The sequence below is a fragment of the Urocampus carinirostris genome, chromosome 6 (assembly GCF_059441175.1).
Source record: "Urocampus carinirostris isolate Australia breed hairy pipefish chromosome 6, RoL_Ucar_1.0, whole genome shotgun sequence".
NCBI lineage: Eukaryota > Metazoa > Chordata > Actinopteri > Syngnathiformes > Syngnathidae > Urocampus > Urocampus carinirostris.
In genome coordinates this window covers 31,383,641-31,400,629 of record NC_142354.1, presented here as the reverse complement: position 1 = coordinate 31,400,629, position 16,989 = coordinate 31,383,641, and the positions used below count along the sequence as shown (strand labels likewise).

General features: G+C 39.4%; 1 protein-coding gene across 2 annotated transcripts in view; it reads right to left on the bottom strand.

Annotated features, from left to right (window-relative positions):
- Positions 1-15,850, bottom strand: part of sfmbt1 (Scm like with four mbt domains 1) — a 46,033-nt gene extending 30,183 nt beyond the window's left edge. For both annotated transcript variants that reach the window (XM_088338710.1, XM_088338711.1), the window contains exons 1-3: positions 15,705-15,850; positions 495-554; positions 300-394 (exon numbers count right to left, since the gene is read on the bottom strand). In XM_088338710.1, coding sequence (XP_088194836.1) covers positions 300-394; positions 495-522 — 123 coding nt within the window. In that variant the 5' untranslated portion in view covers positions 523-554; positions 15,705-15,850. The remainder of the gene's footprint in view (positions 1-299; positions 395-494; positions 555-15,704) is intronic.
- Positions 15,851-16,989: the final 1,139 nt, after the last annotated feature.

The window sequence follows — 16,989 nt, the reverse complement described above, 5'->3', positions numbered from 1 at the left end:
ATTGTATCACACTTTACACATTACTGATCTATTTCCACACACATTACTTGACAAACATTTTAACTCGACTAAGCCTCCTAAATAAGTATTCATTTAACGGCAAAGCAAAATTCAAAATGGAATGTAAACATAAAAGGAAATGTAAAATAAACTAAAAACCTAACATACCAAAAAGGTTATGCATAACGTCAAGAAAAATGCAAACATGAAAAACTGGTTGCAACCATTTACAACAATCATTACGCAACTGCACTGTCTAATAAAAAACATTGGAGTTTGAAGAACAAGAGAGTGCTTACATGTTTGAAAGCGTGATGCGGCACAGACACGGAAGCCGTCTCCTCCAAATAGTCATCCCAGCTGAAATCGGACGTATCCTGTGCACAGGCCCCATCTGCAACACAAACAAACATTGGTCTCATTGAATAACCTCCTCCCTCAAATAGCATTTATATATATTCTACTGCTTGCAACAACAAGAAAAAAAAAAGTACCGCCAGAATCCAGTGCCTCCTGGTTCATGCTTGTGCGAGGTCCTCTTTCACAGAGGTGCCCTGGAAAAGAATGGTAAAAGGTTGACATGCATCAAATGAATAGGCTCAGGTTTAAAAACAAAATAACAACTCCCAAAATCCTCAAAATCAATGATTTCTAAATGTGAAGAGATATAACATCCTTCTATTGTGTGAAATATAGGGCTGTAACTAACAAATATTTTAATAATCGATGAGTTGGTCCATGTTTTTTTATTTCCAATCAATCGATGATTCTTAAAAAAACTAAATGGAAACAATACTAAACTAACTAAAAACTAAATTTCTCCTCTTTATTGAAATATAGAAGTGATGGACGCATAGAAAAATGGTGCAAAAACAACAGGATATTCTATAATACATATAAAAACAATCCAAGTGTTTGTCAAATAACTTAAGAATAAACAAAAATACATATGCGATACGGCGACTAGGTGGTTAGCGCGAAGCTCGAAGGTGCAGAGGTTTAGGGTTCAAGTCATCGCAACCTGGAGTTTGCATGTCCTCCCCGTGCTTGCATGGGTTTCCTCCCACATTCCAAAAACATGCATGGCTGGTTAATTGACCAAATTGTCCCTAGGTGTGAATGAACATGTGAGTTGTCTGTCCTTGTGTGCCCTGCGACTGGCTGGCAACCAGTTCAGGGTGTCCCCTGCTCCAGCTCCCCCGTGACCCTACTAAGGGTAAGCGGTGCAGATAATGGATGGATATATGCTATACGGTGGCACAACAGATAGGTGGTTAGCGCGCAGACCCACGGTGCAGAGGTTCAGGGTTCAAGTCAAGCTATCGCAACCTCCCCGTGTGGAGTTTGCATGTTCTTCCCGTGCCTGCGTGGGTTTTCCTCTGGGCACTCCGGTTTCCTCCCACATTCCATGTCAGGTTAATTGACCAAAATGTCCCTAGGTGTGAATGACCATGTGAGTTGTCTGTCCCTGTGTTCCTTGTGACTGGCCAATTCAGGGTGTCCCCTGCCCACTGCCCGAAGATAGCTAGTTAAGAAAGAGCAATACATTCTATTATATGTGCAGCAAAAGGTTTTATCCACAAAATGTACAAAATATTTTGTCTTGCCGCAGTGTGCCATGTTCCTTCATGTCACCGGCGAGGAGCGATTAAAGTAAGCAACACGTCCGTTTTCGCGGAGGAGGAACTGAATAAATTTTCAGCGCTGAAGAAAAAGTTTACCAAGTATTGCGAGCCCGGAAAGAACTCGACTTATCCACGTTGCAGGTTTTTCACAACTTGTATACGTCACAGGTTTTAAGGACATAGCAAGGGACTACGAGTTTGATGATCTGCATGATTCTCTGGTTCGTGAACAAATCGTGTGCGGCATTGTCGATGATCACGTGAGAGAAAGACTGCTAAGAGAAGGAGAGTGTCTCTAGAAAAAGCAATTAATATGCGCAGAGCAAATTAAATCATAAATACTCAAGTTGAAGCGCTCAGAAACGGTTTGAATGAACACTGTTAAAGCTGTCAAGGAAATACACTTGGAAGTTAGAGTAACGGCAGAATAGACCGAGTCAAATTGCAATACATGTGGTTTAAAACATGGGACCAATAGATGTCTTGCTATGAGACATACATGCAGGAAGAATCACTTTGCCAAAATTTGGAAATCACACAGTCAGTCAAGCTCATGGAGGCCACGTGACAGAATGAGGATGACCGCAATAGCGCAAAGTAAAGAGGAAGAAGCTATTTTGTTGTCTGTACGGCTGATGTGACATAGTACAGGAGGAACCGAAAACATCTACGGAAAACAAGTGAGGAGACCTCTCCACACACAAAGAATTTGGACATTGAAATGGACATGGACTCAGAGACACAGGACTGTGACACAAGTGTGAGACACGAGAATAAACATTAGCAGCTTCACCAGAGCACACGGTAATTTTAGACCACTAACAAACAACTGGTGAGCAGAACAACATTTTTACACCAGGTTTGGTAGACAGAGTAAACCAACTATCAGATATGGATACTGACTGAATGACGGGACAATTACCCATGATGTCTCATGAACTCATGAACTGATACTTCTTAATGGTAACTATTGCATATTATGTTTCTCTTGAAAACCATGATTATTTAAAAAAAATAGTGGGGAAAAAAATTACAGCATGTAAAAAACACATAAAAAGGGCCATGGCAGGGTATATGTATATATATACATATATCTCATCTCATCTCATCAGCCGTACCGCTTATCCTCATTAGGGTCGCGGGGGGGCTGGAGCCCATCCCAGCCATCTCCGGGCAGTGGGCAGGGGACACCCTGAACAGGTTGCCAGCCAATCGCAGGGCACACAGGGACAGACAACTCATTCGCTCATTCACACCTAGGGACAATTTGGACCGGCCAATTCACCTGAAATGCATGTTTTTGGAATGTGGGAGGAAACCGGAGTGCCCGGAGGAAACCCACGCAAGCACGGGGAGAACATACAAACTCCGCACAGGATGTCTGGAGCTGGATTTGAACCCACGACAGGTTCCCATGACATGAACTGTGCCGCACAAGCGCTAACCACTGCGCCGCCGTGCTGCATATACATATATATATATATATATATATATATATAATTTAGCGCAATTATGTGAATGTACCCTACAAGCACCCGTAGCTGTCAATACTTAAAGAAGTGCCATAATGCCTATTCAGATTCGAGTATGACACAAAAGCGGTTTGTTTAAACTTTGTCCTGCCGTAAGCTATAAATTCTCAGACTAAAAAGTTGTTGTACGCTTCATTAATATATTACAGCAACGATGTCAAGAATTTACAAGCATTTCAACAACAATTCTAGGACTTTTCCAGCTATGAAAAGAAAACATTAAATTTGAGCGATTTCAAGGATTTCCAGCACTTGTACGAATCCTGTTATCACCTGGGGATCAGAATGCATTAGCTAGTTACAACAGGGCTCTATTCCTCTGTAATACAACAATATAACATAACGATCCCCGAAGTATTGATTAGTGTTGTATCCTGGGAACTACTATGTTGCCCCCCTGCCGATCTTCAACAAGTTTGTATTATATGAGTGAGAATTAGGGTTGCAGCTATCATCTATCCATCCACCGCTTATCCTCAGTACCGTCGCGAGTGTGCTGGAGCCCATCCCAGCTATCTTCAGGTAGTGGGCAGCGGACACCCTGAACTGGTTGCCAGCCAGTCGCAGGGCACACAGAGACAAACAACTATTCACTCGCTAATTCACACCTAGGGACAATTTAGACCGACAATAAACCAGAAATGCATGTTTTTACAAACACGGAGAGAACATGCAAACTCCACACAGTATGTCTGGTAGCTGGATTTGATCCCATGACCTCAGAACTGTGCCACAAATGCGCTACCCACTCAAACGCCGTGCCGGCGGCTACAACTAACAATTATTTTAATAATCAATGAAAGAATTTTTTAAACAATCGATTAATCGCATTTTGAAAAACACATGTATATTCCTCTTTTTTATTCAGATATTGAAGTTTTGGACTGAAAGAGAAATAGTGTATAAAACAACAGAATGTTTTATAATATAAAATCAATACAAAAATTCAATTCATCCAATTCGAGCCGCCCACTGCAGGGTATAAGTTCTACAACAAGTTTTTTACCGGGTCAAAAGAACACTGCACAACAAAATGCTGTTTCAAGTCACCCTCTACTGGATAAAAGTGGTGCCCTCAATGTCAAAATCAAAATTCAACGCACTCTTATTTGCATTGAATTAACGCGCTGAGTGGTGCGTGAAACAACAAATCGATGATAAAATTCATTCAACGCTTTCAATAATCGTATTTGATTGATTTAATCGATTATTTGTTGCCTCCCTAGGATGAATGTATCAGAAACGTTCTGCAACATGTATAGAATAGTAAAATATACTTCGAGCCATCAAACATCTCTCAAATGATTATTTGAAAGCGAGAGAAGCTAATACGGACACATGTCGAAATCTGCCCCTGCCGGCGTGACCCCCTGCATTGTAAGACACGCATGAAATTGACTTAATTCAGCCGCAGATTTGGCGTGAATGAGAGGAGCGCTGGGCGGGACGGTGACGGTGAGCGTTAAGCTCGGTCCGTTTCCATTCAGCCGACCTGTCATCCTCGTCTTTGTGACAGGGGACATCTCTATTAAAATCGGGACCCGCCTCGCGCGGGGCCCCCCTCCTAGACGCCCCAATGACCTCCGTGCTCTGCCGGGATCCTCGCCGCCTTTCACCTCCGACCCCGCCCTCTGTCTTTCTACCGCCCCGCCGACACACCAGAAGATCGCATTGTCCTTGGGGTCTCACCCTCTAACGTAAGAATGAGGAGGGGGAGAAGAGCAATGGAACAGAACTCAAGTTGACAGCTTCCATTGAATTTAGGATATCTGATGCAGATCTCAATAATGAAAGCAAAGACCCTTCCACCCACATATGACTACCAGCAAATTCTTTCGAACTGAAATGCATCAGGCCTATAAATACCTTATTTATTTGAGTATAACGTGCACATTTCATTTTTCCATTAGAAATTGGTGTAAGATTTAGTTTCAGTTTTTCTCAGCCCAAACCTTGCAGTTGGCAAAGGGTTTCAAAACCAGGTTGCAGCGGTGAGTGCAACAAATTCTAATCACTGGAGCAGCAGTGGTGTTAGACCCATAAAGGACTGGGTAACATCAAGGAATGGACTAGAGGAGACTCTGCCACGATCCAGAAACAGGCCAGGAACCGTCAGCAGTGGAGAAAACTGTCCAGAGTTGCATCCTTATGGTGACCCGACAACCCAGGCGGTTAAGGGATCCTTGAACCAGAGACAAAGTTGATTTTGTTGTGCGTGTCAATGACGACTAAATTCTATCCTATTATTTTACTCTATTCTAAGCACTTTAAGTAAGAAAATTCTTGTCATTGTAACATGTGAAATGCACAAGAAAATTAACATTTGTCTCTGGTACTGTGACAGTCAAGCTGTGTTACTTGCATTTTTCACACGTGCGTTTGTTATTGAAACTTCGAAAACTCATTTTAGTAAATATCTCAATATCATTCAATGTGGGCACAAGCAACTTGAAGTCAAGTACAATATGTTTTTTCCTTTAAAGAATTAATTGGTGCAGCTTATAGTCCAGAAATTACAGTATTTACAAATTTCTGGGCATACAGAGTTCATGTATTTTTGTTAATTATTTGAATCAATAGTATTTTATTGAAATGTATATAGTAGAGGCCAAGCTAATTATCGGGCCGGACGATTATCGGCACAGATATTTGAGATTTTTAAATGTCTGTGGTAGAAATACGTGTGTGTGATTTAGAGCTAGCGTAAAATGTGTAGTTATAAGTTTTAGGGAAGCACGTTCAGCTGGAGACTGATATATTAGCTATTATCATAACCTTAGTTGGTCAATCAAGCGAGTGTGTTCGTGATTGAGAGAGAGAGAGTGGAAGGCTGTGATTAGCTGTTACCATAATATTAGTTCTTCAATCTGGCTGTTAAACAGGAGTTCCCATACTTTTCAATTCCTTTGTTGAAATTTCGATTGCTTTTTACAATAGAGTTTTATGAGGGTTTTTTTTGCGATGCCTTTAATAGGTAAACAGACTCACGCGGCTTTCAAGTTTTCATCTACCTTCATACGAGTTGCTGCTAAGCCTTATTACATTTTTTGCACCGTTGGTTTTTAGTTTCTTAAGTGAAAGATTAGTCATGTTAGTTGTGTTGAAATCGTAATTTATTTACTCCAAAATGATTCAGAGAGTTATTCAAGTTTTATTTGAATTGATAACAAATATTTTTATTTGCAATATTACAATTTTCTTATGTCAATTTTTTAAGCTTTTACAGCAAATTAATATCAGTTCCAAATATCGGGTAATGGCCTCATCTTATTACTAATAATCGGTATCAGTATCGGCATGAAAACCCATATTGGCTGATCCCTAATATACGGTGTTTTAAAAACACTAGGGGTCACTTTATAGCACACACTAAGGCATTAATGACAATAGATTTATCCACAAAAGTGTCACATTAACGGTTTGCATTTTAATTTTCATTTTAATGCGTTAAAATATATCAACTTCACAATTAAAATTCCACCCCGGGTGTCAAGTCGCTCTGTTACGACAAACAAAGAAGACTCACATTCATTTCTTGTGGCTAACAAGCTAGCGATGGAAAAGAGAAAAGAAACACTTAATGGCAGTTTCGCTTTCAAACATTGCCTCATGGGAATATTGACAGGGCGAAAGTCATATGTATGCTTTGCAAAACTGAGTTTAATTACTAATGCGGAGAGGGTAGTGTCCTTGAGTAGTTGGCTCAGTGATTGAATCAACTAGGATAATTGATCCAGTACTCTTGTTTGTGAATGGGAAAAAAACCCATTTCAGCACTACACTAAAAATGTTGAATGTTTCTCATGTAAAGTAACTGCTTCTTAAGGAGTGTCTATATAAGCTATTTTTGGCAGCTTTACAGCAGAGTCTATGTTCTACAACATTTATGTAAAGAACTTGAATAGTTTGTTTATGGAAGCTTTGTCTTTGATACCACAAGCTTTATGCACAAGCTATTTTGTGAATTTCCCTGCGGGGGATGAATAAAGTATCTATCTATCCATCTTAATGCACTTTTCCTTTCCATAGTATGCATTTTTTTGTTAAAAGAATTAAAACAGCTTTACAGCAAATTTACAGTTTAACAGTGTCGACATAAAGTACTCTGATATCTTTGTTATAAAAGCTATCTTTGGCATTACAGACGCTGCCCGACTTACGACCGAAAATAAACATTTCATAAGATAAATAAAGTTTAGTTTAACTTTTTTGGGGAAGATGAGCTTCAACAGTTAGGCACTTCCTCCTCCGTGGTAAAAAGTGGCCGAAAAAAGGCGTTCCGACCATTTTCTCAACCGCATCAAGCTTTCTTATTCCACTTTTGTTTCAAAAGAAACGGCTCGCCTCTTCTTTACACTGTACACCAACCATATTGAACGGATGTACGAGATATTGAACAATTAAAATGTCTAAGTTATTAGGGTGCTGGAGATACAGCATAGAATATTTACACACAAACTAGGAAGAGGAAGCAGATTTTTTTTTTACTTCCGGGTGGATGCTGGGTGACCTCTCACAGCGCCACACGCCGGTAGCGGCGGAAAGAAGCACTACAGTACTGTCCTGTACTCGGAAAAAGGTGCACAATACAAAATCTAACTTACAGCAATGTCCGGATATTTTTCGACATCCCGAAAAAAATGATCGGATCTACCATTTTCCGTAAGTCGAACGGTCGTAAGTAGGGGAGCGTCTGTACAGTCTGTAGATAGATAGATAGAGATAGAGATAGATACTTTATTCATCCCCGTAGGGAAATTTACACTTCCAGCAGTATTCTTGTGTTGAAAATAAAACAATAATAAAGTATAAGGAATTTAATACATAAATACCCAATGTAACGTGTTGATATAGAGTATTTAAATAGTGCGACATATAATACACGTATGCACGTATACTGTACTTGCCTATACCCTTTGGCATATTAAATGTAATCTTATTTTTATATGCATTTTTTTTTTCATATTTACTGCCATTTGTAAAATCTGGATTTAATAAATTAATCGTGATTAATTAAAAAAAAAAGAAATTAATTTGTTTATTTATTTTAATCGATTCCCAGTCCTAATATATATATATATATATATATAAATTTTTGTGTGTGTGATTGGCCTTCTTTGTTTGGCCTCCTGCAGCCGTTAGCAAAGCAGAGCCACTTAGTCTTTTGCATATACTCGCACGAACAAAGGAAGAAAAACAACTTCCCCTCAGAGTGCAACTATCAGCAGCCTACCACACTCTCAGGCGCTATGCTGCACCTGAGAGTGAGCCAGAAGAAAACGTGCCAATCCACCCCCAAACCCACTTTAGCATTTCTTTTTTTTCCCCCCAAAACAACTCAAACGCTTAACCAACTCTTACCATCTAATTCTGGTAGGCACGCGATTAAGCATTTGTGAAGCCTTTCAAAACCTCCGAGGTCTTTGAGCAGGAAGCGTGATATCGAGAAACATCCGCAGCGTTTCTTGTAAATGGAAATGAATAAACATCATCTCATCATCATCAGCAAGACATTTAATCAGAAGGCGGAGGAGCTCTAATTTTTTTTAAATAAATGCCTTTTATATATTAATTCTTCTTTTTTAAGAGGAAAAGTCAAATCAAGCCATGCTTATTTATATAGTCCTTAATCACAAAAAGTCTCAAAGGGCTGCACAGACCACAGATTATTGCAAAACACAGACTATTATTACACCACCCCCTGATCTAAAACCTACATGAGTGCAAGGGAAAACTCAAAAACCTCAACATGAGGAAAATGAAGAATACTTGAGAAAGGACCGCACGTGAGGTAATCCCCCTTCCAGGATGAAAAGTCAAATATTTGTTCCTCATCATGTGTAACAAACAAGAATTTGTTTAAGTATGTGTACAAAAACCTGCACTAACGATTAAAGGAGAGGTAAGAAGATGATAACAAGGGAAACAAAGCTTGAGATAATATAGAAGCCACATCCGCCGTTACCATTGATAAGGGATATGGCTGTAACCAATTGATGATCTGGACAATTATTTAGAAAGGATAGGTGATTCAAGCAGCAACATTCGTGAAAGTGGAAGTTTTAAAATCAGTTTCTTATCTTAATTCGTCCTCTGCTTTGGCAAAAAAAAATTGTGTCCAAATTTGTAACGTCCCTATCATATATTGTATAGTTCCCATTAGTGATGTTTATACGTTTATTATGTGTTTTATACTAGACACCTGGCAAAGGAGATTGCATAGGATGCTAGTTTGTTAAAAAAAGAAAAAAACAAGTTTGAAAAAAAGTGCTTCAAATTTAAAAAAAAAAAATGTTGTAGAGCTTGTCTCTGGTGTCCCTTTGTGGCCCCCTCTCCCGTAAAAATGTTTTGTGCATTGCATTGTTTACATTTAAAGAATCTAAATGTCATTTGTATCATCAGTTTAATTGTGCATTCTTATATTTGCTGCTTTGTTTTGTTTAACAAGCTATTTACCAAATATATCAATATTTTGAATTTTAGAAGTCAATATTTTCTCCATTTATGTGCTTAAGGGGAATCATGGTAAATACATATTACAAGCTGTTTCCCTCATGCATTGCCAAAGTATTGGATTAATACAGAGTATTGGCAGCTACCAACCAAATAAATATTAATTCAAATCAATCTAATCCTTTTTTCTTTCTGGTCCGGCCCCTTTGCTTAATTATTTTACCCTAATGCAGCCCTTGACTCAAAAAGTTTGCCCAGCCCTGCTAGAAATTATCCGATGCCCAATTTATTCTATGCACGGTGTCCATAGAGTTGCCTGATTAAAAATCGGCAGATTACTTTACCCATTATTGTGAATACTGTTGAGAACCCCCCCACCCAAATCGTATGTGTTCATATTTAATAGTAACATCTGAATAATACACAATTTTAATTTTAAAGTTACATTAATCATTTTTAAGATTTGATTTTTTGGGGGAGGGGGCCGAAACCGTAAATGTTTTCTTTCCATTTTATAGGAAGATTTTTTACTGGAGAAAGTCAGTGCATCCCTCATATATAAAGCGTGTATTTCTTTATATTAGCGGAGTCTAATGCCTGTTAATTTACAAGTACACTGGAATAAAATTCATTCCCTGACCCAATTATCGTTATGCAAGGTGTCCATATAGCTGCCTGCCTAAAATTCACCAGATTATTTCCAATCATCAAACCTGGATCCTGTTGAGAACCTCCCCACCCCAATCATATTTGTTAAAGTTTAATGGTAATCTCTGAAAAAAAAACTGTGTTCAATTTTAAATACATTTTTAATCCTTCATTTTTTTATTGTTTTCCCTTTCGACCTGGAAATGCTACTTTGCTCATTTCGTGAAGATATTTTTTTAATTGCCAATAATTCAGTGAATCCCTCAAATGTGCAACGTGTATTTTTTATGGTTTTATTAGAAAGGTCTAATGCCATTGGGTTTACAAGTACACTTCACTAAAATTAATTTCATGACATAATTATTTGTATGCAAGGTGTCCATATAGTTGCCTGCTTAGAATTCACCACATTACTTCCAATAATCAGCCCGGATCCTGTTGAAGACCCCCTTGAATGGTCAACTCTGAAAAAATACGCCATGTTCAATTTTAAAGTTCAGTTTTTTTTCAAAGTTTTGAAGGTTTTTGGAAACACCCTAAAGGGTTTTACTGGCTAATGACTTTAGCTAACAAAAAAGTCACCTGTATCTTTTTTATTTTACAGAGTAAGAGAAATGTTTACCCCCTAATGTGGGCAATCGGCTCAAGTGTTATAGTTTAAAAAAAAAAGGAAATCAATCTAAATACTTTGACAGATATTACTTTACCGACTGCAAGCTAGCTGAAAACGCATTTTAACATACTCCTGGGTCCTAAAACCACTAGCTCAGTGGTTCTAAAATAGTGGGGCGTGAGGTTCAGTCATGGGAGGCGTGTGCAAGTTTGACCCTGGGGTAAAACTTTTGGGGGGAAACTTTCAATTACAATTGTAGATCAGGTAGCGGTGGCGTTCTAATTGTTTTGTTTACATTTCTCCTCCACACAGTGTATTTAGCTCAGAGTATAACTATTAAGTACGAAGTGTAGACACAAAGTGTGGCAGACTGTCAAGTAACCCCATGAAAAAAATATTTAACACAAATGCGTAGACAGGCGAATAAAGACGGGTAAGGAGACAAACAAAAGTCTGTGCTTGCTATGTTAAAAATGTTGGCAGCGTACAGGACGAAGCCAAAAAAAAAAAAAAAAAAAAAAATCAAGCTGTTCGTTAAAGCCGTTACAACCGAAGCAGGCTGATAAGACGCTTGAGTTTTTTTCTGCGAAATTTTGCCAAAAGCCATAGATTCGGTATGGTCGGGGGTGACGTGTCACCACCAAGATCGAGGAATCGTTTTGTATGCACCAATATTATGTGATCAAAAAGAAAAATGGGGGGGAGCGAGAGGATTTCTTTTTTCAAGGGGGGGCGTGACCGAAAATAATTGAGAAGCACTGCACCAGTTAAATGGCGCCGATTTATGGATAATGGTATTTAGATTTGATTTAAAAAGTCACAGTACATGCTGTCTAATTACTCTTACTTTGGTTATTTTGTACTTGACACTCAGACTATATGGAGAAATGCTTTTTCAATATATATATACCCTATGTGTGTTTTTTCTACTTCTCAATGATATATTTTCTGCAAAAACTGATCACGTGCACGTCCACTCATTTTTTTCACGCTTTTGATAACATGGCCAGATGGCATTTAAACCGAAACTTAGTACAAAAAAATGCCCTTACTTACAAAATAGCTTCAGATGGTTTACTTGTTTATGAATGTTCAGTCATATTCCCCCTGTAGTTTTTTATTTAAAAATTTCATCTAATTTATCCATCCATCCATTATCTGCACAGCTTATCCTCAGTAGGGTCGCGGGGGTGCTGGAGCCCATCCCAGCTATCATCTGGCAGTGGGCAGGGGACATAGAGACAGACAACTCACTCATTCACACCTAGGGACAATTTGGCCTGACATGCATGTTTTTGGAATGTGGGAGGAAACCGGAGTGCAAGCACGGGGAGAACATGCAAACTCTGCACAGGAGGATTCGACGCCATAACCACTCATCCACCGTGCCGCCCACCTAATTTCTCTTTTGACTGTATTTCTATGTTCGATTACCATCTTAATGTGTTTTTAGTATTCAGGAAGCTGTGTCTTAGAGCTATTGTGGGTTAATTAGGATGATTTAGGTTGGCTGGGAACGGATTTATCGGTTGTCAGTTATTTCTAATGCCCACCAAAAAAGAAAGACTTGTGCAGCCACGACCCATTATCTCTGATTGCATAGTGCTGTTAACAGGGGTCAGGAGATAGCATTTTTTGCCGGAGCTGGTGGCTCTTTTTTTGCCATTTGGTCCACCAATAAGTATACAGCGCTGATGAGGCCTCAATCCATTATCCCTGATTGCATGTTGCTGCAAGCAGGGGACAGGAGAGTGCATTTTTGTCAGACCTTTTGTTTTTTTTTGCCATTCAGTCCAAAAAAAGTAAACAGCGATCATGAGAACGTGATATATTATCCCTGATCACACATTGCTGCAAACGGAAACACAACCAGCACTTTTGTCGGGCCAGGCGCCCCTTTTTTTTCGTGTTCTTTTTGCCTAAATTGAACTGTACCCATCCAGACGTGATGCATTATCTACAATTACATATTGTTGTAAGCAGGGACTAGCAGCGCACACTTTTGTCTGGCCAGGCGGCTTTTTTTGCCATTAATGTATTCCTGGCTTAAACAATATGCACAGTTATGGCCACAATCCATTATCCCTGATTGCATATTGCTCTGAGCAGGGACCATCAGAGCACACTTTTATTAGGCCTGGCAGCTCTCTTTTTGCCATTGCTAAATTTCCACCTTAAATGAACTGCACGCGAGTGTCTGGATTCCATTATCCCCGATCCCATATCGCTGCAAGCGGGGACCGGCAGAAGACACTTTTGTCAGGAGGGATGCCGTTTTGGACAACCTAACATGAAATGCAGTTTGGCCATTATCTATTATCCCCAGTTGACTCCAGTAACATTTATTTATAGTCATTAAGGGTTAACTTGGATGATCGAAGGAGGCCGAGAGCGTGTTGATTGGTTTTGAGTTATTTCTTATGGAAAATATTAGTTTGAGGCACAAGAAATTCTGCATATGAGCACGCTCCGGGAATGGATTAAACTCACATGTAGAAGGGCCACTGAATATGGTTTTTATCCTCCAGTGTGCTCTTGTTGCCAGTTTCTAATACACCATTTTACGACTCACTACTTGTGGAGTACTTTGTTTTGATGTGTATTTCATTATAAACGTATAAAAATGTCAGTGTGAGGTCGTTTCCCCACTTTTTCCTTAACGCATTGTGTCAAACTCACGGCCCGCGAGTCAAATGTGGCTGCTTTGTGTCAAAAAAGACTTGCCATTTTAAAACTGTCCACTGGATGTCGCCATAGCCAGGCGATACCCGCAAAGCACCCAGTGTAGCTGTATTTGCCGACTACCATTCATACCAGTGAGAGAACAGTGAGAACAGAAGTTTGAAGAAGCTTTAGCTCCTTTCTATTATAGATATAAAATCTATTAGTGAAGCTCCCAAATTCAGGAAAACATTATCATTAGAAATAAAAACAACAAGCAGAATGACTTTTAAGTCATTAAATCAATCATTGAAATTAGTGTTTGCACGCTATGTTTGTCACTTTCAATTCTGCGTCAGTTTCAGTGGGTAAAATCAACTTAAGTGAAAATGATGTTTTTCAAATGCATATTTGATAAACACGACAAGAGATTAAATCTTAGTGTATAAAAAAATGAGAAAGAAAATCCTCAACCGTCGTTTTATCATCAAATCTTCCATCCCTGAATCATAAATAAATCGCGAGCCACCAAAAAGACCCCCAGCCCTCTAGCTAAGGCACACTATTTATGCCATTAATTTGTGAGTCTGGCCCCCGTAATGTTTTTTTGACCGTGTGGCCCCCAGGCTAAAATGAGTTTGACACCCCTGGGCTGTCCTAGTAATGATAACAGTACTAATATTAAAACCAATAGTAATATTACGCCTAAATCCACTGTGTTATTGCTAAACCACTAGGAATCTGGATGAGAGAGAAGGCATTAAATTTTATCTCAACGTCACACTTATTTTCACTCACGGTAAAACATTGCCTCAATTGTTGTACAACGTTGATTATCATTAACCATAATGCTAATGATAACCAAAACGCTTCATTACGGTGCCACGTTGTACAACTTTGTAATGGAGCATTATGGGAATGAGTTAGGCCAAGACAAAGTTGTGCAAAGATCGACCAATCCATGCGCGCATTCATGATAGAAAATGTGAGAGAAAGTCATGCCGTGATTAAAAATAGTGTGATGATGAGATAAAATCGAATGCCTTTTCCTATGTCATCAAAGCCAAAACCGAGTTCAATTCCCTTTGCATCCAGTGTTGAGCAAAAGTAAATGGTACATGGTCTGCATTTATATAGCGCTTTTCATGTCAATGAAGACCTCCCAAAGCGCTTTCCAATGTGCTTCACACTTACCCATTCACACACACACTCACAAACCCATAGGGAGTCAGCCATGCAAAGTGGTAGTTTACAATAATTTACCACCATAAAAACTTCTCAGGTTTTTGTAATTATTTTTGCAATATACCACGCGTGGAAAAAATGTTTTCGAGAGGACCCGGAAATGGAGAAGGAAATCTTTGGGTGGTTTGAAGACAGAAGGCAAAATGGATATGGAGTGTATTATCTGTGTTGGTTTATAAACTCAAAATTGCACAAGCCAAGAATATGACGGCTTCACTGCTTCCACAGGTCACTGTACACGTTTTCTTCTATTTATTTTATTATGTGGCTAGTTGTAGGCAGTTCTTGGGGCTCCAAAGAAAGTACATACTGTAATTTGTAACTAGATCGTTACTTTCAGACGCATTACTTTTGGGTGTTAGTAATCTGGGAGGGCAAATCAATTTTAAATGAAGTAACTGTAACGAATTACTTCTCTTTTTTAGTAACGCGCCCTACACTGATTATGACACATGCAGTCTTATGTAAGCTTGTAAGAGCTTTTGAAGGACAAACGTCTCGTTTATGTGTCTTTAGGAGAAAACACAATTTCCCACACTGCAATTGGGCAAATAAAGAATTTCTTGCACCGCAGTAACTTTCAAGCCGATGCGTGCACGACGCATGGCCGGGTCACGGGGGCTCCTTGCGGGATGAAACATGGAATGTGCGCGTGTGTCTTTTTTTTTGCGTGTTTTATTCGTGCGTGGAGACTCCGTGGACGCGTGGAAGTCAAGTCAGTGCACGTCACGCTAATACGAGCTCGCAAATTAGAGCTCGCACGGGCTGACGAGCAATAAGGAGGCGCTTTTCACCACCGAACCGGACTCGTCTTTTTGAGAGACAGGAAAAAAGACGAGGGACGGCCCGCTGTTGGAAACACCGCCGGGAAAATGTGACAAAGAGTGTAGAGTATGTGAATATTTGGTCGCGGAATGCGAATCTTACCGTTAAGTAGTTTTTTCAAGTCGCTTTTTTAGATGCCGATCCTCTCACAAGCCTGCCTGGTGGCTAGCTGTTGTGTCAAGCTAACGTAGGTCGAAGCATCACTTCTGGTTTGGGAGTTTCAGAATAAAATCATAGGAGCTTTGTCCTATGCTGCTTGGCAAAGGGAAGAAAAGCTACTGGACTAGTTCTCGGTTCGATGAGTCGTAAGATTAATTTGAACAAAAGCCGACACTTTAATTAACAATGGACAAGAAAATAAACAACATTTAACATAAATGAAAATAAAATATCAGTCTTTTTTGGTTTAAATGTACAGTGTGTATTATTTGATCACTAGATGCCCCTCTTTGGTATTGTGCAACTGAAAATAAGTGCTAAAGGAAGAATACAAACAACGGAGACTCAAAGCGACCACAACACATTTTTTCCATTCACTTTTTTTTGCCTAGCCTTTCATGAAGAACGAAAAAAGAAAAAGGAAAAATAGAAACAAAAGAAAAGAAAAGGGCGAAAGAAAAAAATAAAATAAATAAATGACAAAGACTGGCCCTTTAAGGTGTTGGATGAAAACAATCCTAAATTTGGTTAATCTTGGTTTACTAACCCTGTTTTATTTCGATTTTTGTTTAATGATCACATATATACTCTGGTTTTGGTTGATAAACCCATTATTAGTCGCAAAATGTATTTTTATAGGTAGGATGTGTCACGAACCAGGACAGGAAACAGGATTGAGAACCCATTCGCGTAACGTTACTCACAATTCATTGGGGAGAGGAGGAATGCGCGCACACTCGATCCAGGGATCGATGGTGGCGGAATTGGATTGAAATCAGAACTAAGGAGTGGGCAAAAAAATCAAACAGATCGGGACGAAAATAAAACAGGATCAAAACACAGGCAAATTCACAGGACTTGGCATATCACACAGAGTCTAGCAGGAGTTTCGCAGATGCTCTGACACCAGGCAACTCGCAAGACCGTGTTTAAGTAGTCCGGCAGCAACCTGTCAATGCGTTTCATCTAGTGTCAGTGGGCGGGGCCAATTGGGCACCGTGGCAACCGTGACAGAACCTGGCGCAACACGACTGGGACCGATTGGGCGCAATGGCAACCATGACAGGATAGGATTTTACAATCAACCAAAATCTGTTTTTATGTCAGACTTATATAACAATTCACTTCAAATTCCCATTTTATTACAAATTAATGACAAAAAGGTTCATCAAACGTGTAAAGAAAACAAAATTCCGATGTTCTACAGGGAATTCAGAGAATCCCAAAT